The 24,743-nt window shown below is 35.6% G+C and overlaps 2 protein-coding genes across 11 annotated transcripts in view; both read right to left on the bottom strand.

The window, feature by feature from the left end:
- The window catches only part of RABGAP1L (RAB GTPase activating protein 1 like), a 755,410-nt gene that overhangs the window by 482,272 nt on the left and 248,395 nt on the right, over positions 1–24,743 (bottom strand). The gene's annotated exons all lie outside the window — the stretch shown is intronic.
- GPR52 (G protein-coupled receptor 52) lies at positions 3,066–9,073 on the bottom strand. The gene has a single exon (XM_042925096.1). The coding sequence runs from the start codon at positions 5,342–5,344 to the stop codon at positions 4,259–4,261; it is 1,086 nt and encodes a 361-aa protein (XP_042781030.1). The 5' UTR covers positions 5,345–9,073; the 3' UTR covers positions 3,066–4,258.

Genomic DNA, 24,743 nt, shown 5'->3' with positions numbered 1-24,743 from the left:
TTAAGCGTATTTTATGCAATAAATAATGTAAGGAGGTAAATTAATCTCAGAATCATCCCAACAACTGCTTGCTGGTTATACTTAATGTCAAATGATGTCTTCATGAATAATCATTCCTGGAAAAGGAGCTTTCAAAAATTATGGAAGTTTTCTATATTTAAAAACATCTGAGTTTAAGCCAAAATCTGAGTTTAAACAGATATGAAAAAAATGCCGTTTTAGGAAACTCTTATACTCAATGGATTAATTCTGTTGTAAAATGTAATCTTCTTAGATTGTAATTAGTGATCTCGAAATTATGGTAGCAATGAATATGGCAGCCACAAAGATAATGAAACAGGAGCTACCACATTCTGAACGTGTTCTATGTGCCAAGAGCCATGCAGAGCACAAAGGCTACAATAGCTTGTTTAGTCCTCAAATCTAGCCCAACAGGAAGGTACAAGTCCCTGGGTTTTGCTGAGGAGAAAACTGAGGACTTGGAACATTCAGTGCTACTAGGGATAAACAGCCTCTGAAGGCCAGGATTTCAGTCCAGATTTCATACCCTAGTAGGTTATAAAGACTTCCAATACTACGTAACTTCAGAAACGGCTCCAGAGACAATCGAACCCTTAGTAACAGACTCTGGCATTATTGTTTCGCTGTCACTTATAACCAAATTGAATAATTACCACAGAATACAATATAATGATGAGAATAATGGTTATGCTTTCCATTCTTCAAACATATTAATTTTAAAAAGACAGAGTAGTTTCAAAATAAGTATTATCTTATTATATAAACACACATTAAAATAGGTCAAAAGGAAGTTACAAGGCTTGCCTGAGAGTTGCGCATGAAACATTATAATAAATGAAAAATCTAAACCTAGTACTTGCCTTATAGGCTCCCCTTGCTTTTCCAGGATATGAAACCTTGACTGAACTCCTGGCCTTCAGAGGCTGTTTATCCCTAGGTAAGACACTGAATGTTCCAAGTCCTCAGTTTTCTCCTCAGTAAAACCCAGGGACTTGTACCTTCCTGTTGGGCTAGATTTGAGGACTAAACAAGCTAATGTAAGCCTATGTGCTCTGCATGGCTCTTGGTACATAGAACATGTTCAGAATGTGGTAAACCTTCTCCACTCACCTGCCTGAAAATATTTTCTTCAACAGGAAATTCACACAGATCTGAAGAAACTATTCAACAAAAACTTAACAAAAATGAATAAAGGCAATGCCAAGGAAATGCTATGCCCCAAGGTTTCAGTTTGATTACAGACTAAACTAGCAAGTTTGGGCTTACGAGATTGCTGTTTTAATAAAATATGTTTGTAAGATCAAGGAAAAAGATATCACAAGGTATGGAAGGGACTACGGCAAAATGTTTAGGTGAAGAAAAAGAATAAAACTCAGAGAAATTTGTAAGGAAAAGGTACAGACAGAGGTACAAAGGTGTGAAGGCTTTTGAGGAAAGAAAACAAAAAACAAAACAAAACAAAACAATAACCCAGAAAAGCAGTGAAGCAGAGTGGTTAAGTATGTAGGCTTTGGCTCTAACCCAGCTAAATATGAATGAACCTGTGGGGAGGAAATGAGTGACCTTGCGTCCATCACCCTTCTTTAGTTTCCTGTCTCTAGGATAAGAATAAGAACAGTGTCTATCTGAAAGGGGTGTAGTGAGGATTAAAAGTCAAAATATATATAAAACTTAACACAGTGTTGGGGTGCCTGGGTGGCTCAGTCAGTTGAGTGTCTGACTTCAGCTCTGGTCATGATCTCAAGGTTTGTGAGTTCAAGCCCCATGTTGGGCTCTGCGTTGACAGCTCAGAGCCTGGAGCCTGCTTTGGATTCTGTGTTTCTCTCTCTCTCTCTCTCTGCCTCTCCCCTGCTCATGCTCTGTCTGTCTCTCTCTCAAAATAAACAAACATTTTTTAAAAATTAAAAAAAAACTTAACATAGTGTTTAAAACTTGACACATAATTGTTGATACTAATTATCATGAGGAAAAGCCAGAAGAGGAAAATGCAATAAATGCAGCCTCAAGTTTTCTCTACAGAATATCTACTGTAGAATATCTCTACAGAATATCTACAGGATACAGAATATCCTTTCGAGCTATATTTATTTACACACCAAACTAAAGGAATCAAAATCTGATTCCCAAATAATACATATAATGTTGAATATTCTATTTGTGACAGCTGAAAAGTTAGTAGTATTATGCTTTCTTGAAATCTGTTTTTCCTTTAACTGGTCTGAACTTAAAAGGTTCATTTTGAATATCCAAAATGCCACTGGCAAACACAGGGCAAGAAATAATATAAACAACCCAAACCACAGAAATGTGAAACAATTAAATTTTGATTCTAAGTGAGTGTTTTTATGAAACTGAAACAAAGTCTGATTTTGATACGTAGAATACTATTTTATTCTTTATTTTAAACCTTTCTTACATGTTTAAAAATATACACGGGTTCAAAACAACCTCAATAAAATGATGACATTTCTACTAACGGACCTCTGAAGTCAAACCACTCGTGTGCAAACACACTAGGCTTCCAATTTGAAGTCATAGGCACATTTCATTAAATGCATTTCATAAAACAAATAAATCAAAATGCTGAGAAGAAAAATACTCAGTAGTCTGATATAAACTTTAAAATATCTGTCAGGCAGGAAACTTATAGTAAAAAAGTAAGATTTAGATGTTTTACCACTCACACCTGCTTCACTACTGATTCCCCCAAATGCCATTTTGCTACATCTAAACCCCTGGCAATTTATTATACAATTCCACGTAGCACACTAAAAAATAAGTTAATTTAATCTCTGCGTATGAAAACAGATTACAAAAGGAAATACTGACAGCTCTTACCTGTATTTGATAATTAAGTATATCGTATTCTCAGCAGTACTAAGAATGCAGCTTGATCTAATATAAATATCTAATAACAACTACACAAAAGTATTTTTCTCTTTAAAGTTTTTGTATATTTTTTCCAATGTTGATGAGTTAAGCAACATTGATCTATGTATTGTGCTAAGAAAACATTAGGCACAGATCACATAATATAATTTACATTTTCTTTGTTGTAAAAAATATAGTATATGCAAATGCATATCACACAAATGATTGGTGGACGCAACACTAAGCTTTGTAGACCTAACACAAAAAGGTTAATATTTTCTACTGGATTGCGGGGAGGACACGCTGTGTGGCTTGAAGAGCAATACCTTACTTCTGGGTGAATACTCTGAAATCTCCATTAGAATTATTTGTGGATTTCCTTAAAGAAAAACAAAGCTTTATTATAGCAAAAAAAGACACTACTTTGGGCACACGAGCTAATTGGAAAGGAACCAGATAAAAATGTATACAAAAGCTATTAAAAATATTTAACACAACATCTCAAAGAACCTTTGTTGGAAGGAATAGATTATTTAAGATTATGATTGCTTTGTATAGTAGATTCTTTCATTAGCTAAGACACTTTTGGGTTAAGGTACCAAAGGATGCAGATCAAGAACAATGGAGGAAAAAAATAGCAGGCTGTTAGAAAGGGGGTGGGGGTGGGTACACATAATTTTACCCAGAAGAAACAAAAGTACTGTTTCTTTTTGTTTATAGCAAACAATTTGCACTGCGGACATTATAAAAACACAAGCAAAAGGGTTATGTGGCAGGTAATAAAATACAATGCTTACTATGCATCCTTCATAGAGAGACAACTTATGGGTTGCAGATTAGTACATTTAAGAGTATACTTTGATGCAAAAAATTGCACTTTGCCACATATATTATATGTAGCATTTAAAGGGCAATTTATGTAAGTCATTTCCACAAACACAAAGAAAGTGAGACAGACAGACAGAATGAGAGGCAAAGACAGAGGAGAGAGCTCAGTCAGAGAGGACAGAGATGCCGAGGGGCTTTGCTCATGTCCTGTGGAAGCTCTGAGATACTTTTTTCAATAATTTTTTCATCTTCAGTGCTTAATTTTGCTATTACTGTACATTTATACTCACATACTAAAGTTATCTCATGAGATTACCCTCTATACATTCTTTTCTCTAGCTCCCCCTCCCCCACCACTGTGGAAAAAGAGAAGGAAAAAAAAAAGAAATCTTTAGTCCCTTCATCTCATAGTCAACTATTCAAGTAAATATTTCTCTAGTGGCAAACTTCCAGAAGAATTATTTAGATATTATAGAAGAATCAAGAACACAATCCAAAACCCCTGTCAGATTACACTGGATTTACTGTATAGTTCTCTTCAAATGGAGCAGGAATTAGCCCGTTTCCTAGGTTTGGGGTCTCGTGCTTCCTGATCCTTCACACACAGACAAGATGTGCACATCGTCTTGGACAGTCTTCGGAGGCCTAGCCGGAAAACACTGTTGGAAAGGCTGTATATTACACAGTTACAAAAACTATTACTTATAGCAAGCCAGGTTGTTAGGAAGGACAGTGTTGGATTGTCTAAGACCCGGGAGCTTTCCAGAAGGAAGTAAATTATATAAGGGAGCCACAGCATGTAAAACACACTGGTTATCCGAAACAAAACCATGGCGTAGCGACGGTCGGGGCTGTGTCCGGTCTCTCCAGAGGCATCCACCTCATGGCTAGGAAATCGGGCCCTCCGGTCATTTATCTCTTTGGTGTGCTGACGGCAAATTTTGAAAATGTGGAAGTAAGTGAAGCAGACCACAAAGGCAGCAGGAGCATAAAGTAAACAAACAATAAAGCCAGTAAAATAGGCACTGGTGAGCCAAGAGGTGGCACACCATTCAAAAATGTCACCATGGTACCCAGGTTTCCCCCAGCCAAAAAAGGAAGGCAAGAAAATGAGGCAAGAGTAGATCCAGATTAAAATAATGCAAATTCTCAGGCGACAAGGAGTGACCAGTTGATTGTAGGAAAGAGGCTTGGTAATTGCAAGATAGCGATCCACGCTTATGCAAGCAAGACATGCCATAGAAACGCTTTTTAGAACCGAGATGATATATCCAAAAACCTGGCAAGTCAATGACTCATGGATACCTGTGGAGTAGTGAAGAAGTGAGAGAGTAGGAACCAAGCAGCTAACTCCAACGAAAAGATCAGCATATGCCATTGTCTGAATAAAATAGCTGGTAGTGTAATGGTGTAAGAGTGGAGCACAGTGAAAGACAAAGATGACCGTTAAATTCCCAGCAATGATTAGAAATGTCAGCAAGACAATAACAACGGTCTCAAAGATGCACACATCCACCGCACTGTAGTAGCCAAATCCAAGTGGGCAGGAGTGACGTTCGGACACATTCACAATGCCACTGCTCATGTTCAGGATGCTCCATTCAGTCCACCTGGATTCATTCATGGCTTGGAATTAAGAGAACATGTAGCCTTGGCTCCAGCAAGCAGGTGCCCTGTCCAGCATGTGTTAAACTCTACACATGAGTGTCTCGGGATCAGCTTCGGTAGACAGTGGCAGTGCTTCTGTCACAGCCGAGCATCCCAGAGAGTACTCAAGCCTCTTCATCAGTCTCAGTGCAGCAGTGACACATCTCAACTTTGGGAGGGGGAGAAAGGGAAGTAAGCTAGAAAGGAGGTGAAAAAAGGTCACTGATTAGCTTCCTCTGATGCTCTCTCCAACAACTTTTTGAAGACACAAGGCACTTCTAGAGAAAATGGATATTTTATTACCTTTCACCATGAAAAATTAAATCTGTAAAAAGAAAAAAAAATCAATTGCCAAGGGAAGAAAAGAGTTTGTGAGCTGTTTGGGCTCATCAGAAAGGTAGTTTCTTAGGGATCAACTAGAAATAATGAGGGGAAAAAAGTCTTAAATTGTCTCAGGCTTCTTACTTCATCTGTCATGAGAAGTGGATTCATATTTTACGGTTTTAAATAATTAAGATCTAAGATCTAGTTGCAAATCTAAGAAAAAGTTCATTGCGGCAAAGAGTGCCTTTGGGCTCAGTTCAGGGTTCGATGCTGGTGGATGAACTTTATGATCTATTTCTCATTTCTCAAAAAAGCTAAATCCCCACACACACATACACACAAGGTTAATTCTAAAAGACTCGGGTCTACTTGGGCACAAAGGAGCAGAATAGGGGTAACAGACTCCAGACTGCCCTATAACTCTCATGAGTAAACAAAAGCATATTTCCAGTAGTGAAGATAATGTGCAATGGGTTAACACGTGACAAGATATGATAAACTGTAAAGTTTTAATTCTGCATGCAATTTTTTAAGCATTCGGATGAAAACAGTTTTAGTCCATTACAATTACCGGTTCTACATGTAATTTGTATGTTCTCCTTTTCAAAGGGAAAATAAATGTTATTAATTTCAGCATCAATAATTGAAAATAACTTTCATTATCTGATATGCTACCTTCCTTATAACGGAATAATAGATTCACAGCTCAAAGTTATTTCTCACCTTTGCAACCACACCTATATCTCACGTATATATGAAATTTAAACAATAGAAACTTTCCTATGCACTCTGAGCTTATTTGACTAGAAACGCTGCCATTATTTCTTACTTAGGTATTTCTAGTAGGCTTCATAGTCTGTTTCTATTCTACTTTCATCAGAGGATTAACACATTAAATCATTACTTCGACTAAATCTTCTGAAAGTGGAAAATTACCTTGTTTGCTATACTTGCAGTTATACAGCAGCCATATGTTATGAAAATGCCTCTTCTATTTCTGTTTTCTATTTTGAACAAGTGCTCGATTAGTACAGGGGTCATTAGGTAGGTTATAAGATGGTCTTATTTTAAAATACCTCTAAAGCATCAAGATGAGTTTAAATCCTAGAGTTTGAAATACTGAAAGGCTTGCAGGATAGAATCCATCCAAGAGGCTTCCAAGGTCATTCTGTTATCAGGTTAACATTTATCAAAAATCTTTTTAAAAGTACAGGTATTTCAGAGAGTTTCTTGTCAGTCTTTGTTGTCATACCTCTTGAAGAAGTAACATGCATTAGAGATAAAAACGTTTCCTTCAGGAACAAAGCAGCAGCTTAACAGAAAGCATTCTTCTGAAAGTTATTTTCTCGTGCACCACCAAGTCATTCAGGGAAGTCCTTCTTTTATAACAGCCACAGAATATTCCTCCTTGCACATTCCTAGTTTCACTTATCACAAAATAGTTCTCTTCTTACGGGAATAAGGCAATGCTTCTCACCTACATTCACTCTTATCAGCTGCTAGGCTGGGCTGCTTGATTCAGAAGTCCGATTTACTGTGATGCAGTTACCAGGATGCTGTCGCTATATTCTTCACAATCTCTCAGTATCACTGCCTCCACCTGAGCCGGAGCCCTGCTCCTCTCCTCCTCATCCTGAGCTGATGCAGAAGAACTCACCACCATCAGAAAGGTGACTCGGTCCTCCTGCCCCAATCAACAGCACAGCCAATGGCTACTGCAGCTGAAACTGTCACTAGGTAACAGTTGCCAGGCACATGCAGGCTTATAGACTTACTCGGCAAGCTCTGATCAAGATTGACAAAAGAAGACAATGGAACTGACCGATCCTTATAACATATTAATGGCATGTATGAATCTCTAGAGATAGTCTCCTTATAGCATTTATAAAGATTAATTCCTATGGACCAGACAGTAAGAAACAAACAAAACAAAAACAAAAAACAAACAAAAAAAAAAAACCCAAAAAACACTGGGATACACCTTTAAACCCTGTAGAGAAACTACCACAAGGTACTATGACACTAAAAAGTCAGCAGTAATCTAATGCTCACTGGCAGAAAAAAACGTATTAATTATTAAAAATCAGCTAAGACTTCGTGAACTCAAGTGATATAGCTACTATTTTTACTCCCTAAAATATAGGTATGTTTTGATTAACAGAAGTTAAGTCATTTAATAATCTCTCCAATCCCTGCCACACCCACACTAAATTGCTGAATCCGATGTATTTAAGTGTATAAACAGAGCATTGGAACTAACACCTCTATGCTAACATCTATTTGGGGAAATATTTAAGGTCAAATGTGAACTCTGAAAAGTAGGCATTAGAAATAAGTAGAATGATTGTTTACTCCACTTATTATCCTAATATGAAAAACACTCAAGAGTCAAAGAACTGTCATACCGTGACTGAGCTACTCACACCCAAGTGAGAAGCAAGCAAATTAAGCTACTTTATTTGAGGGAGGTTAAAAACATTTCTACTTACTTTGACTTACTATAGGCAAACATTTTCTATTTTAAGCATATTTCTTATGGGATCAGCACTCTTCTTTAAAGTGACTTAGAACTAATTTACAAATTATTTCAGACTTAGATAAGGAAAATTAAGCTGAAAATGGAAGATAAACTAACATCTGTTGAGCACATTCTGTGTGCCAAGCATTATGCTAAGTGCTTTATATATTTCCTCTCTATAAAAACCTTAAGTCTTTATGGAGTAGGTACCCATCATTATCACTTTCCAAAGGAAGAAGACAGGTACTACAGAAGGTAAGCATAACTTGCTTCCGACAGTCATGAAACTAGCATTGAAACAGGTCAAAAGTGTCATTCCTAACACCATATTGATGAACCCCTCTCTCCTTCCCTTTCCTTTCCTTTCCACTGATGGCTGCCAGTAAGGTAATGTCTAAGAATAACTATTTTGGATTCCAAAAATGATTTCTAAAGAACAGAAAACCCTATCCTTTCCTCCATGTTGAACTGCCTTATAGGAATGAAGACCATATTATTGTCAAAAATCTCCAGGGGTTTAGGTGAAATACAGAAAGAATGGAAGCGCATTTCTCATTACCAGAATAATTCATAAAACAAGTTAGAATAACAATCATAGAATGAGTACCATGTTGAGGTTTGAAAGAAAATATTTAAATATACAATACAAAAGGCTAGAAAGTCCTATTTTACAAGGGAAGTAGTTTGACCTTTAGGGATACATAAAAGCATTAAAATCAAACAGGAATGGATTTAACTAATAGTCTCATTTACAATAATAATAAATATTCAAAATAAAAATTACATTTGATAAATATTCATCAATGTAGACAGGTCCCATACTCCATATTAAAAGGAGTTTAAGGGGCGCCTGGGTGGCTTGGTCAGTTGAGCGTCTGACTTCGGCTCAGGTCATGATCTCATGGTCTGTGAGTTCGAGCCCCGCGTCGGGCTCTGTGCTGACAGCTCAGAGCCTGGAGCCTGTTTCAGATTCTGTGTCTCCCTCTCTCTCTGACCCTCCCCCGTTCATGCTCTGTCTCTCTCTGTCTCAAAAATAAATAAACATTAAAAAAAATTAAAAAAAAATAAAATAAAAGGAGTTTAATACTCAGCTTTACTATAAAACCATCAGAAAATAAAACACTATCAATTATTAAAGTTATCTATATATTACCAAAATCTAAATAAACCTTTTCCAAGGATAGGCTTTACATATTTTTAAAACAGTTTTGAATGTAATATTTCCAAAATCAGAGAAATGGCAAAATAATCTCATAGGGAAATTCAAATTCTAGATCGCTTTCATTTGATACATTTATTTCCCAAAACTAATCGCTGACAGGGATTTGAGTCTACGAATATTCTAAATAATCCGTAATTGTACACGCTTCCAAAGGCAAATAAATGATAATACAAGAGAGTTCAAGCAGAGCCTTTGATCCACTTTCTTCTTTCCTTCTACCAACTTCCAAAAAAAGCTTTAGCAGTTCTAACAAGATAATTTTCTTCTTTTTAGACATTGACTTGTTCTACTGGTCCCTCATTTTTCTCCCTTTCTATCCTTTTTTCTAATCTGATTATAATAGGAACTAATTTATAATGTGAAGCTTTAATAACAAAAAAGCATTAATGTCATATATTTACATAGCTCATTACATAAATCATTCTTTGTCTTTAATTAGGCATAACTCTCTTTATGTTAGGGGTCATTAGGTGTTTTATTATTGCCATTCTTACTGCAATCATTGTCAACCACCTCTCTCTCCTTTTAACTGATGAATGCTAGTTGGGAAATATCTAAGAGGAATTATTAGTTGGAATACTTCAGAATTACTTCTAACAGCTAAAACTATAGCTTTATGAGGTGACACATCACAGGTATTTGCTTTTTTTTACTTATACCTTAAATTGTTTTATATATTCTTTTATATGAATCAATAGTTCATTATTAAACATCTAAGCATTTCAGGCAACTACTCAATAGGACCTAAATAGCAGAGTAAGAGAGAGACATCAGCATCAATGGTAAGTAAGATAAAAAGAAGGTGATGATTATCAAGGAGAACTATACAACCAATATAATATTGTAAAAAGTAAACATGTACAGAAAAGGGTTGTTTTTTTTTTTTTAACAATTTTAAAGGTACAAAAAAGGTGTATGCATTCAGAATTTATCTGTTTCTTCAAGTACTCCTCCCATCCATTAACTCTTCCCTATCTCGGCTGTCACTACCCTAAGCAAGCTCGCATCGTCTTGTGTGGGAGTGCATGTAGTGGCTTCCAGTGCAGTCCTCATGAGCTGCCTGTGGTCTCTCTTTAATCCATTATGCACAGACAGAATATTCTTTAAAAAATGCAAGCCAGATGATATCACTCCCCTTTTAAAATACTTCAGTTGGTTTCACACTGCCCTTAGGATAAAGTCCCAGTAAGTCCTATAAAATCTGTTCTCCACATACCAATTCAATCTTACTTCTATGTTGTTTAGGATTAGCTAACCTGGTTCTACCGCCTCCTATTCTAACCATCCCCCTGTACTACATATATTTGCTATGTTGTCTACTGCCTCAGGACATTTGCACCTACTGCTTACTATGCCATCACACTTCTTTTAGTTAACACAGAAATAACCTTCAGATTTAATTCAAATACCACTTCCTCACAGACACCTTCCTTGAATTCCCAGATTAGACCAGATTCTATACCTATCATAATTTATAATGATCTATTTCATTCAATTTTGTCTTTCTGACTAGACTGCAAGCCCCATGAAGGGAGCAATACCTGTTTTGTTCGCATTATATCTTAAGTACCTACTTTACACTTTTGGGCATAAAATTGGAGCTAAACAAGTACGTGTTTAATAAGCTTTAATGTAAAGAACATAAAAATAGCTCAAAAAGTCTGCAAGACAAGAAACACTAATAACCAGTTTCTGTGAACCTCAGACTACACAAAGTTCCTTATAATCCCCCTTGAATGACATACAAGCTTCACAAGAAAGCTATAAAACATATAACCAAATTTCAGAAGAAGAATTAGCCTAATAAATTCAAATTAAGGGCAATATTATTTATCTATACTTCTCCCTAAACCCAATTCAATATGAATATTTAACTAGTGCTTTGAAAAATCCTATCTAGCAAATGCTGCAAAATGCAGTACCAATATGTGTTAAATGTTCTATCAAAGCAATTTGGTCTAAATGTAAAAAAAAAAAAAAAAAAAAAAAGTAGCATATGTTACAATCCACTGATTTAGTGATCTCTCAAAAAGCGAGTTTATATTATTAGCTTTATTTCATTAGGAGACAAGTTATTAACAATCACAAATATTTCACAGCTATCAAGTGAGTGCATTACAGAAGAAAACTTCCTCAATCTGATAAATCCTATAGCTAGAGTGATATTTAATGGTGAAGGAGTAAAAGCTTTCTTCTCAAGATAGAAAAAAAGGCAAAGATGTCTGCTCTCACCACTTCCATTCACTTTATACTGGAGGTCCCTGTCAGTAACAGGCAAGAAAAAAAAAAAATAGCTAAGCCATATAAGAAGACATAACTACACACATAAGAAACACTTCAAAAATCTACCCCAAAGACTATTAGAACTAATGAGTAAATCTTGTCCAAATACAAGGGCAATATACAAAAATCATTGAATTTCTGGATACTTGCAACAAACTACAGTAAATGAAATTTTAAAACAACAAACCATTTACAACAGCCCCCAAAAATAGAAAATATGGATAAATTTAAAACAAAAGATGTGTAAGACCTCTACCCTGAAAACTACAAAATTAAAAGGTCATAAGTAAATGGAGAGATATACTACCTTTATGGATTAGAAGACTCAACACTATTAATAAGAATGTTAGCTTTTCTCAAATTAATCTATGGATATATTGCTATTTGTTGATTCTAAGTGATTCTACAATTTTTATGTAAATAAAAAAGGACGTAGGGTAGCTAAAACAATCTTGTGAAAGGATCTTTTAAAAGTTGGAAGACTGGCACAAGGATAAACAAATAAATCACTAAAAAGGATACAGTCCAAAAATAAACTCACACTTACCAACTGAATCTTAACAGACTTTAAAACAAGTCAAGAGGAAAAGAATATTTTTTCAGTAAATGTTACTAGAAAAATTTGGATAATGAGAAAAATGAACTTAGACTCCTTCCTCATACCATGCACAAAAATATAGTTGAGATAATCAGATCTAAACATAAATATTAAAACTATAAATATATAGTTTCTAGAAGGAAACATCCTAGAAGGAGAATATCTTCATGACATTTAAGTAGACAAAGGTTTCTTAAAATGCAGAAAATAACTATAAAGGTAAAATGTAATGAATTATACTAAAAACAAAATTCTGCTTTTCAAAAGATAGCATTAAAAAAATCAGTAAGTCAAAAGACTAGTAGAAAACACTAGCAAAACATATATCTAACAAAAAGTCTGTATCCAAAATATATAAGAGGACTCCTACACTTTGTTAGTAAAAATACAAATAACCCAATTAAAAATGGGGAAATGCTGTCATAGGTACTTCACAAAGGAAGAAATGGCCATCAGTATTCAGCATCAATAGTCATCAAGAAAAGGCAAAGTAAAATCACAGTGAGATATCACTACATACTCACCAGAATGACTAAAATTAAAACACTGCAAATACTAAATATCGGTAAGAATGCATAAGTCAAACTCTTATAAATTTTAAGTATTAGTGTAAAATGGCCCAACTTTTTACTTTTTTTTTTACAGTGTTATATTAGTCTCAGGTGTACAACATAGTGATTCAATACTTCCATACAGCCCCCAGTGATCATTACAGCAAGTGCACTCCTTAATCCCCATCACCTATTTCCCCTATCGCCCACCAATTTGTTCCCTATAGTTAAAAGTCTAAATGTCCATCAACTGATGAATGGATAAAGAAATTGTGGTTTATATACACAATGGAGTACTACGTGGCAATGAGAAAGAATGAAATATGGCCCTTTGTAGCAATGTGGATGGAACTGGAGAGTGTTATGCTAAGTGAAATAAGCCATACAGAGAAAGACAGATACCATATGTTTTCACTCTTATGTGGATCCTGAGAAACTTAACAGAAGACCATGGGGGAGGGGAAGAAAAAAAAAAGAGGTTAGAGTGGGAGAGAGCCAAAGTATAAGAGACTCTTAAAAACTGAGAACAAACTGAGGGTTGATGGGGGGTGGGAGGGAGGGGAGGGTGGGTGATGGGTATTGAGGAGGACACCTGTTGGGATGAGCACTGGGTGTTGTGTGGAAACCAATTTGACAATAAATTTCATATTTAAAAAAAAGTCTGTTTCTTGGCACTTCTCTCTCTCTCTCTCTCTTGTCCCTTTGCTTGTTTTGTTTCTTAAATTCCACATATGGGTGAAATATGGTATGTGTCTTTCTCCAACTGACTTATTTTGCTTAGCATTATACTCTCTAAGCTCCATACATGACACTGCAAATAGCAAGACTTCATTATTTTTTATGGTTGAATAGTATTCCTGTGTGTGTGTGTGTGTGTGTGTGTGTGTGTGTGTGTGTATGTACACACACCACCTCTTCTTTATCCATTAATCACTTGATGGCCACTTGGGCTGCTTCCATAATTTGGCTACTGTAAATAATGCTGCTACATATATAGAGGTGCACATATCTCTTCAAATTAGTGTTTTTGTATACTTTAGATAAATACTCAGTAATGCGATTGCTGGGTCCTAGGGCAGTTCTATTTTTATAATGAATGTCCTTTTTTAAATTTTTTTTAATTTTTATATATTTTTGAGAGACAGAGCATGAGCAGGATAGGGACAGAGAGAGAGGGAGACAGAATCTGAAGCAGGCTCCAGGCTCTGGGCTGTCAGCACAGAGCCCAACGTGGGGCTCAGACTGTGAACAGCGAGATCATGATCTGAGCTGGAGTCAGACGCTTAACCGACTGAGCCACCCAGGTGCCCCACAACTTTAATTTTAATAGCCCAAAACTGAAAACAACCCATATATCCATCAACATAGAAACCAATAAACAAACTGTAATATGTCCATACAGTGAAGTTCTGAAATACATGGAACTAATTTTTGATGAAAGAAATCAGGTGTGGATGTGGATGTGTGTTGACCAACAAGAAGTATAAGGAAACTAATTTAGAGATGATTGGAAACATGGTGTATCTCGATAGCCATGGGTAACATGCATTTATACATATCAAAACTCATCAAAATGTGACATTTAAGATCTGTTATTTCACATACATGTAACTTATGGCCAAAAAGAAGGATGAAGCTATGATTGCACTTACATGTTTCAAGCATTCCATTTCTTAAATGTAAAACCACCAAATTAGATCCCTAAACTACTTGAGTGAAAAATACCAGAATCCTCCAAAGCAAGAAAGAGAGCTACTGAAATGTCTAAAAGAACAGATAGAATAAGTAAATCTATCCTGTGCCTACTTTCACACTCTCTCAATCAGGATACCTGACTCATGGTTCAGTGTTTGTACTCACAGACACAACAGCCCAGATGCAAGTGAGACACTGAGTGAGAAAAGGCTTCGTATTAAATGCCAGTTATACAACACTCTGGGACTGCCCCAGCTAGGCGGGATCTAAGACAACTGGCCAAGAAAGCAATAACTTTGAGAAATTTCATTATCTGTAACCAGTCACAAAGGAAAAGGAAGAAAGAAAATACTAATATATATGTACACTTATTTTTTCTTAATGTTTATTTTTTTTGAGACAGAGAGAGAGAGAACATGCACACACAAGTGGGGGAGGGGCAGAGAGAAAGGGAGACACAGAATCGAAAGCAGGCTCCAGGCTCCAAGCTGTCAGCTCAGAGCTGGACACGGGGCTCAAACCCACAAACCGCGAGATCATGACCTGAGCTGAAGTAGGACACTTAACTGACTGAGCCACTCAGGCGCCTCTACATGTATGTTTAATTCTTAGTAGGGGGAACCCTCAAATAAAAGATGTAATTAAAACCAAATTAATCAGTCAAAAATAGTATGCAGAGTAAAAATAAGTAAGCAAGTAAAACCATGCACAGTATGATCTTTCTTTTCATTTTCCTTAGCTTGGGCTATTATCTTTAGTAAACATTTATCATACTTGAAGACTAGGAAAGATTATGACTTAAAGAAGACAGTATAGGCTTTAGAATGCGCCAGACATGGGGTGGCAAGCTGGCTGCAGCACTCATTAACTATGACGCTGTGGGTATGTCATTCTTCCCACGTGTCTCAGCTTCCATCTGTAAAATGGAGCTAACACCTACCCCTTAAAGTTGGTTACGAAAACTAGAAATTTAAAGATAAACCATAAAAAAGCACACAGCAGCTCATTCAAAGCTCAGATAGTAAAGGTAAGCATATTCTTCACTATCAACAGACTTTCTGTTTAATCATTTCTCCTTAAGAAACTATACCCACAAATAACCTGAGAATAGGAAATTAATAACACTTCCACTTTCTACTGAATTGCCATCTCCCTCAACAATTCCCTTTAAAAAGTACATTTTTAATATAAATGCATTATCTGAACATGACCACGCATCTTAGGAAATTTATATGATTACAACACCATAATGTAAAAATCACCAAAGTTTAGTCCATAAAAACCTCAATTACGTGGATGCTGCAATTTCCAGATAATGCGGGTCTTTCTCTTTTTAAATTTTTAAGATTTTGTTTCACTCCATCAAATTTTACATTTAAATCTTTATAAGATGCCTCATATACATCTCCTCTGCCTTCTTAAACTCAGAATTCTGAACATAATTAAATTTTGCCTGGTAGGCTGGGATCATCATTCTTAACATTGATGAGAACAGTCTTAAAATTGCCTTATCATCACCATCACACCTTTGTAGCTACTAGATTCCGCATACATGTATATACACAGATATAGATACATAGGTTTTATGTTTACAGAGAAGCAGACAGACAGACTTGTTTGATTTCTACAAGTAACCAGACACCTAGAAAAGAATGGAGCTTCCACATTTTCCGAATCTATTTGCATAGCAAATATAGCATACTCCTCTTTCCTCTTCTAATTTGCTAGCCTTAATTTTCTAAAGGTTTAACTATCAGAAATAAAGCTTATGAGAATTTTTTCTCAAAGAGTAAGCAGAAGTACTATTCTATGAATAAAATGCCATAGCTCAGGCCTGAGCTGTCAGTTATTTCTAAATAAGTAAAGTGGTAGCTGTTTTAGTATAGCAACAGACATGATAAATACACTTAAAAATAACACAAGAGAAAAGGAAATTCCCAGCTTTCTTACATCTTCCATGTTCTTCTCTTTATGAAACAAATCTGGAAATTAAATTGTTTAATAAGATTTTCATATCAATGCAATCCCATCAAATATTAATAGTATGTCACAGGAAAGGTTCAACATAGCCACCTCCCTTTAATTTTTGCACAGTAATAAAAACATGGAGGGGAAAGTTGAACCTTAAAACATCTCCTGCAAAAGTCTGTCAAAATTATAAGAAAACAAAATAGTACAGTTACATTTTAAATAACAGGTTCACATTATAGGAAAGAAATGTGGATTCAAAATCATTTTTAATTGAAAGAGATTTTTCCCTTATAAAAGAAAATTGCTATTTTTTAAAGATATCTTATTGTTATGGCAACTGAAGTGCTAAAAATAATAAAGAAATATCAAAGTTGTTATAGCAACTAGAATTTTAAAAAGCCATGAAGTGTAAAATAATCAAACCTTTACTTGGCTTGAAATGCAACATCTATGACTCAGTTTTCAAAAGAAAACTTGAAATACTCATGCTCTTATCTTTACAAGTTGTCTCTAAAGTCCAAATTAAAAAACAAAAAAAAAAAAAAACAAAAACTTCAGCCTAACACTTTAAATATTTTTTAATATTCCTCATATCCCTCACCATTCTATACATATTCAACAATGTGGCTCTGATAATCATACAAGTTATCAAACTCCATCAGTAGCAGGAAATGTTGGTTACTCAATAAATGCATGTTGACTGAACTCAACTATTCAGAGTTCATGCAATATCTGGATTTTCTGGTCTTTTAACATACTTCTTATCTCTGATCTTCACTCTCCTGCTCTAGAATACACTGAAGGTCAAAAAGATCTCACTGCCAAAGTGCTTTGCCCAGATTCATCCAATTAGAGTTCAATTAAATTACAATTTTACTGAAGGGCTACTGCATGCTACATATTGTGTGAAGTTTGGGGAAGTTTTTCTCATAGAAGTCACAGTCTAGTAGAGAACGAACTAAAATAGGTCAACATCACTGGGATGTAAAGTGCAATGAAAGGATATAATAAGATTATCAGGAGAAAATTCATGAATGTCCTATAAGCAATGGCAAAGTCTTTGAAGGATTTAAACCAGGAAGTAACATAAATTGATTGTTTTCCCAGAAACAGCCAGATTAAGAAATTAAAATTTTAGATTTACATGCTTTGCATTATAAAATCAAGGTTAGGTGCTTACTTCCATAGTTTTCCTTGCTCCTTTCTAATAACTAATGACTAAGATTCAGGTAACAAATGTAGTAACAAATAGTGCTAACATAGCACATTTCTCCAGTCTTTATACACCGAAGAGAACGGACTGGGAACAGACCCCTATGTATGTTTCTCCACACCTCCTCTGCCTTCTTTGTACTCTTCATCCATCACTTTTTCAATATATTTCCCAACTAAAAACAACTGGCTTTTTTTTTTTTTTTTAAACAACTGGCTTATTTTTAAACTGGCTGTGGTTTATCCTATGAGCTAGTAAAGACAGCTTGAGAAGCTCAGACTGGGCTCTGTGGGAAAATGGGCCTTATTTCCCTTAGACATAGAAAGGGAGACCTGTAGTATTGTTGATATGGAAAGCCTCCTGTTACATACACTGCAGAGTTTGCTACCTCTGCAGAAACAGGATGCTTACAAAACCACAATCTCTTCTGTGCCTGCCTTAACTAGTAAAGAAGATGACTAGTGATAACCACTACTATTTTGATCCTGAGCCCATTACAGTTACATTGCCTTTTCTTAAAATGAATAACTGGTATTGTCCTTTAGATAAATTATCTGCACTGCCTTGCTTTATTCTTAATTTGTGCAAAATCTTGTTTTTCCTAATTTTTTTATCAAAAAAGGAATACAAGCACTCAAAAACAGAAAAGGAATTTAATTTCACATAGTTGTATTAAGTTCTTAGACTGTACCTCCAAAATAAAATCATTCAGTAGTTAATTTGATCATTATATTTAGCACTGTAGTAATTTATACCCATGTAGTGCCTGCACGATTAATTTTATAACAGTTGTTGAATTTCTACTTGTTTATGCCACATATATACAGTGTCTGTGTGTCTGTATATACTCTACATTGTGTAATATTTCTCAAACTGGAGTCCAAGGAACCTTTGAGAAAATATCCTTAGTGGTCCATGAATACTCTTAATATTTTTAAATTTTCAACTTTATTTCTATAAAAATCTAAAAACTTTGCTAGAACTAGATTCTGGAGCTGCCTAGGTGGCTCAGTCAGTTGAGCATCTGACTTCGGCTCAGGTCCTGAGAGTTCAAGCCCCACATCTGGCTCTCTGCTGTCAGCACAGAGCCTGCTTCAGATCTTCTGTCTCCCTCTCTCTCTGCCCCTCCCCCACTCATGGATGCATGCGTGTTCTCTCCCTCTCTCTCAAAAACAAAAAAGTAGATTCTGATAATCTGACTGCTATCTCATAACAAAGTATTATTATGCAATATTGGTGCCAACATTTATTGAAGCATTAACCATTGTGTTGGAGTCAACTAGTTCTTAATTTGTTGCAAGCTAAGAAAATAGCACATAAAGAGGCTTAATACGTAAATAATGCACCAAGTGAAGGTCACATGACCCAACATCACACCATACAAATAAGTTCTCCAAGTGGGTTGGAAAGTATGCTGAGAAAACGAAGTCATCTGAAAGCACATGGCCACATAATTATGCCAAGCTCAAAACAAAACAAAACAAAAAAAAACAAAACAAAACAAAACAAAAAACACTATATCATAGCTATCAGGATCACATTCATACTGTGAACAGCAATTTACTCTCAGGAAAATAACCTAACCCATAGCATTAAATTAATACCATACTATTTTGGTATTAATACATAAATGTATATTTTTATTGCTTCCATTATATTATGATCATGAGAACTAAAAGTATACAGAGTTTATATTTAATTTTATATCACCATATATTTAGGTAACATTAAAATATATTTATAGTCAACACCGGTGGTAGGGGATTGTTAAGAACTTCTCTTCACCATGAAATGGCGTGGCATATTATTCAAAGTTGAAAACCCTGACACATATAGTTGATATTCAAAAGATGTCTTTTTTTTTCCCCCTGAGAGAGAGTGCTCATGTGCACACACAAGCACAAATATGGGGGAGGGTCAGAAGAAGAGAAAGAATTCCAAACAGGCCCCATGCCCAGCACAGAGCCAACATGGGGCTCAATCTCACAACCATGAGATCATGACTCAAGCCAAAATCAAGAGCTGGACACTTAACCGACTGAGCCACCAAGGCACCCCAAAAGATGTCTTTTAGTAATAATGGTGAAGTACTCCAGCAATACTAGTCAAAAAGAAGTAAAGGTAAAGAAAACAATTTAACTAGGTTAATAAGAAATGAACAATTTTTGAGTCTAGAATGCCCACTAAGCTTATGGAAAATATCTAATTACAAATCATACGAACAGATGGAAAAAGATTTATATGAGAGAATATAATTACCATAAAATGCTCATTTAAACATGCATTTGCTTTTACATGAAAGCACTAAAGAAACGTCGTATCGCCCCCTCCTCCACAAATTTCCTCCACACCCCATTACCACTCTATACGTTGCACTGTCAGCTCCTAGACCAAGACAATCGTCTCATTTATCTCTGAGTTGCTCATGGAGCCCAATACACAATGCTTCCATCACTGATATCCAGTGCATGTTTGCTGAAAGGATAACATTTCTATCGACCCAGCACTTTCTCCCCAAAGATCTCAAAATGCTTTATAAACAGATATTACTGACATTATAAACATATCGCGTGACTTGCTCCAGATCACATTAGAACTACGATGGAAGAGGAAAAGTCAACAGAAATAAATGGAATGAAAACCTTCCAACCCTAAGTCCAGAAATGTATTAACCACAAGATCATTAAAAGTCTGTTGCAGGGGCCTAAAATAATTTACTCAGCAATTTAATTCGCCAACGAACAAAGGTCTGAGTATATCTTCTTTACTAGGTTATGAGCTCCTCTGAAAATATCGTTCATTACAGCTATCCTCAGTGGTAAGCACAGTGGCTGACACATGACAGAGGCTAATAATATATGCCAAATAAATCAAATTGACTGATATGTGTTCCTCTCCTGCTAAACATCAACACAAAAGGTTATTTCATAAAGCTAGAGACTAATCTAAAATAAACAGCTGGATTCTCCTAAAATAACAGAAATCAGTGTGGCTTAAATTCACTCAGAATATAAAGCTTTTCAAAAGAAAGCTAAAAATATTATACTTTCTCATCATCCCTGGGTCATGTTATGGGGGAATGAAGAAAATGAGAAATCAAACGAATTGACCTACATCTGCCAGTACAACTTTATTTTTCACCCGGCAGTTTCAAAGCTAAGTGGCTAAAGTGATTAGGTAGCATAGGGAACAACTCAGAACACTGAGCCTTTGACAGAAATCACTTTTAAGAGACAGAAATTGAGAACGGAAAGAATAAACCTATTATGCTGTTTTCAAGACATGCCTAAAAGAGGAATAAATGTTGCTAAACTGGCAGAAGCCTGGTAAGAAAATGTCTCTATTGAAAAGGATTTGGAATCAAAGAAGAAAATGTGATTAAAAACTTGAATTAGAAGACTGAAGTGGGAATCAGCAGTTTGGCGGATTTTGGGGGCCCACTAGGCAACACCATGCAACACTGTTTACAATGTTGAGTAGGGGGATAGGGCTTTAAATGAATGCGTACAAACGCCTATACACACACATATATATATACACACATCCACAGAGATTAAATGTTCCTGTTAATCTAACATTGGCATCTCTCTCCAATGCCAGCAATAATCTATGGTTAAATAATTCAGTCATAACACAGACTAAAGCGTGGTAAGTAAGCTCAGCAACATGGACTTTTATTTACAAATGTCACCATCCACTGCTTTTTCAATTCAGTCTCTTAGCCCCGCTTTCAGGTGCTTCAGTAACCTGGTACACAACAGTATAAAATAGATGATGTAGAGAACTACAGGCATTTAAAAGGTAAGCTTTGGGGCGCCTGGGTGGCTCAGTCAGTTAAGTCTCTGACTTTGGCTCAGGTCATGATCTTGCACTCTATGAGTTCGAGCGTCACATCGGGCTCTCTGCTGATAGCTCAGAGCCTGGAGCCTGCTTCAGATTCTGTGTCTCCTCCTCTCTCTGCCCCTCGGTCTCTCATACTGGTGCATGCTCTCGCTCTCTCTCAAAAATAAACGTTAAAAATTAAAAAAAAAATAAATAAAAGGTAAGCTTTTCTAGGAAACTATACTGTTGTTCACAGAAAAAATACACCTTGGGTTAAAAGTAGATTCTCACAGAATTTAAATGTGCCAGTAAGATGCTAGAATTAATTGGGTATTTAAAACTCAGAACGCTAACACCAAATAATTTATAATCAGCATTTACTCTAGGAAAAAAGTGCTCACAGAATTCTATTCAATATCCAACATTCTGAAGTTGCTTATAAGGTAACAATGAGATAAATCAACCTCTGATTCTTTTTTTTTTTTTTTTTTTTTTTATTATTTTTTTTTATTTTTTAATATATGAAATTTACTGTCAAATTGGTTTCCATACAACACCCAGTGCTCATCCCAAATGATTCTTTTCTTTTATCATATAGGAAGTATTTCCAGTGCTACGGCTTTTAAATAACATCAAGATCTTGGAGTCTTAATACTCCAGTCCCTCCAGAGTCTTCACAGGGAGAAGGCATATATGAAGATGTATTTGTGATAGAAAAGTTTCAGGACATTTTAGGAAGCCATTTATCCAATATCCTTAGTATGTCTTTATACTTGTAAATTCGACAGCCCTGTTTAAATGCTTGCGTATGCAAATATTATCTGAGCATCAAAAGATGACTGCAGAAATGTGAAGGATTCCAGTTATAGTAATGGGTTGGAATGACATTTTCTTTAATAACTTCTTTTATAAATGTACCGCCCAAGCTGAATGTCATTATGGGACTATTTATAATTTAAAGCTTTCTGTCAAGATGATTTTATGCCCTGACATGGCTCTGAGTAGGCTGGAGACAGCTGTATGCCCCAAGGGAAAAGAAATTACTGGTGTTGTTCAAAAGCAAAGGTATTAAATAGGAAGTGTTTCATACAGAACTTCATTGAAAATGATGATGGCTAATTGTAACATACAGTAAAATTCTGCCAGTCGACCAATGATAATTTTGATAATAAATGTTATTTCACCCATAAAGTTTCTTCCCTTAAAGTAGATGAAACTTAATTATACTTTTCTGAGCTTCCTAATAAAATAGGTGCATGGCACTATTACAATTAAGGTTTTTGTCTGTACACAAAATGGGTATTAGAAAAGTTCTGGAAAATTGCAAAAAGAATCTTTATCCAACATTACTGGAATGTCATTATATTTGTAAATTTTAACTTTGCATTAATGGGTTTAACCAACATGAATCAAGAGAAAAATGTCAATTATTGAATGAGGATGTACTGTATTTGTGGAAAACACTGGTCTAAACCCCATCATTACTAAAAGACAAACAGAACAATCAGACTGAGGTGTTTTTGTTTTGTTTTGATTATTCAGTTTTTTAATCTATTAGAATAAAAAATATGTCTAATTTGTTCCTATATTTTGGGGAATTTTCATAAGAATCCACATTGGTAGGGGATTCTGAATAAAATTATTGGAAATACTCTTCATGTCTCAGCCAAATGCTACTGGAAACAAGAGAATAAAGTTCTAGTCCACTATTCATTGGATGAGAGAACGTCACTTGAATTCTTCCAGTCCCAAAGGCCTAATCTCTTTCAATTATAAAATGCAATGCTTACCAAATGAGGCATGAAATTACGACACTTGATGCTTTTTAAAAGTTCTTGAGAATCCTGAAATTTTTACATTCACAAGGGTGCCTATTAATAATATTATTAATGTGAGTTGGGACACAAAAACTGTAGACATAAAAGAAAACTACTGATAAAAAATAACATACTACAGGAGTGCCTGGGTGACTCAGTCAGTTAAGCTTCAACTCAGGTCATGATCTCATAGTTTGTGCATTTGAGCCCCATGTCAGGCTCTGCTCTGGCAGTGTGGAGACTGCTTGGAATTCTCTCTCTCTCTCTCTCTCTCTCTCTCTCTCTCTTTCTCTCTCTCTCTCTCTCTCCCTCCCTCCCTCCCTCTCCCTCTCTCTCTCTCTCCCTCTCCCCCCCACTCATGCTCTCCCTCAAAATAAACAAACATTTAAAAAAAATTTTAATTTTTGCTACAATATTTGTTGGTTTTAAAGGTCAAATTCTATTTACATCAAATGCCGTAACAAATTCTAATGAAGAAACTCAGCACGACAAAAAGATCGCCAATGCTGTGGATGATGACGTACATATCTCAAATAATATTCAGTGTTAATAGTGCTCCTTACCAACCAAAACAGCAGCCAACAAGAAGCAGAAAGCTCTCTACTATTTGCTTGCACTGACCAACGAGGACGGTTTAACCATCATTTTCTAAATGTTAAATGATAATCCTATTGGCTTACTTTAACTCCACAAAAACTTGCGTTCCAATGGTATATTCTGTTAACAATAAAGCCAATCAAGTGTTAATGATGAGCACAACTGGAACATAAAGGTGTGCTGTAAATGATGCTCTCTACACATCAATGAAATGCATTAAAAGCCAGAATTTATTCATGTTTTTATTTCATAGTAACAAAAAGACACTTCAGAAAGTATGATTTCAAGGAGATTACTGCATTGAACGTAGTTTAAAATACCTGGCAGTTTTTTCCAGCACCTTTCTGTTTCCTGTACAGGAAGCAAAACAACTGCTACCCAATTTTGACTTAAAATACGGTTATTGTATATGTACTTAAAATATGGCTGAGATGCCATACATTAAAGTCTGAGATGCACATGATAAAATGTTTCTAGAAATGAACATGTGTATTTTTAAAATTATTAAAAAGCATTTAATAATGAAAGAAATACAGAAGTGTCATGGACTCGAGGCAAGGAATGAAGGATAATCTTCATTTTACTGATTTTATTTGTTAATGTTTATTTTTTTATTATATGAAATTTATTGTCAAATTAGTTTCCATACAACACCCAGTGCTCATCCCAAAAGATGCCTTCTTCAACGCCCATCACCTACCCTTCTCCTCCCTCCCACCCCCCATCAACCCTCAGTTTGTCCCATATGTTTTCACTCTTATGTGG

The sequence above is a fragment of the Panthera leo genome, chromosome F3 (genome assembly GCF_018350215.1).
Source record: "Panthera leo isolate Ple1 chromosome F3, P.leo_Ple1_pat1.1, whole genome shotgun sequence".
NCBI lineage: Eukaryota > Metazoa > Chordata > Mammalia > Carnivora > Felidae > Panthera > Panthera leo.
The sequence above is the reverse complement of the archived record's forward strand: the minus strand, read 5'-3'. Positions and strand labels throughout refer to the sequence as shown.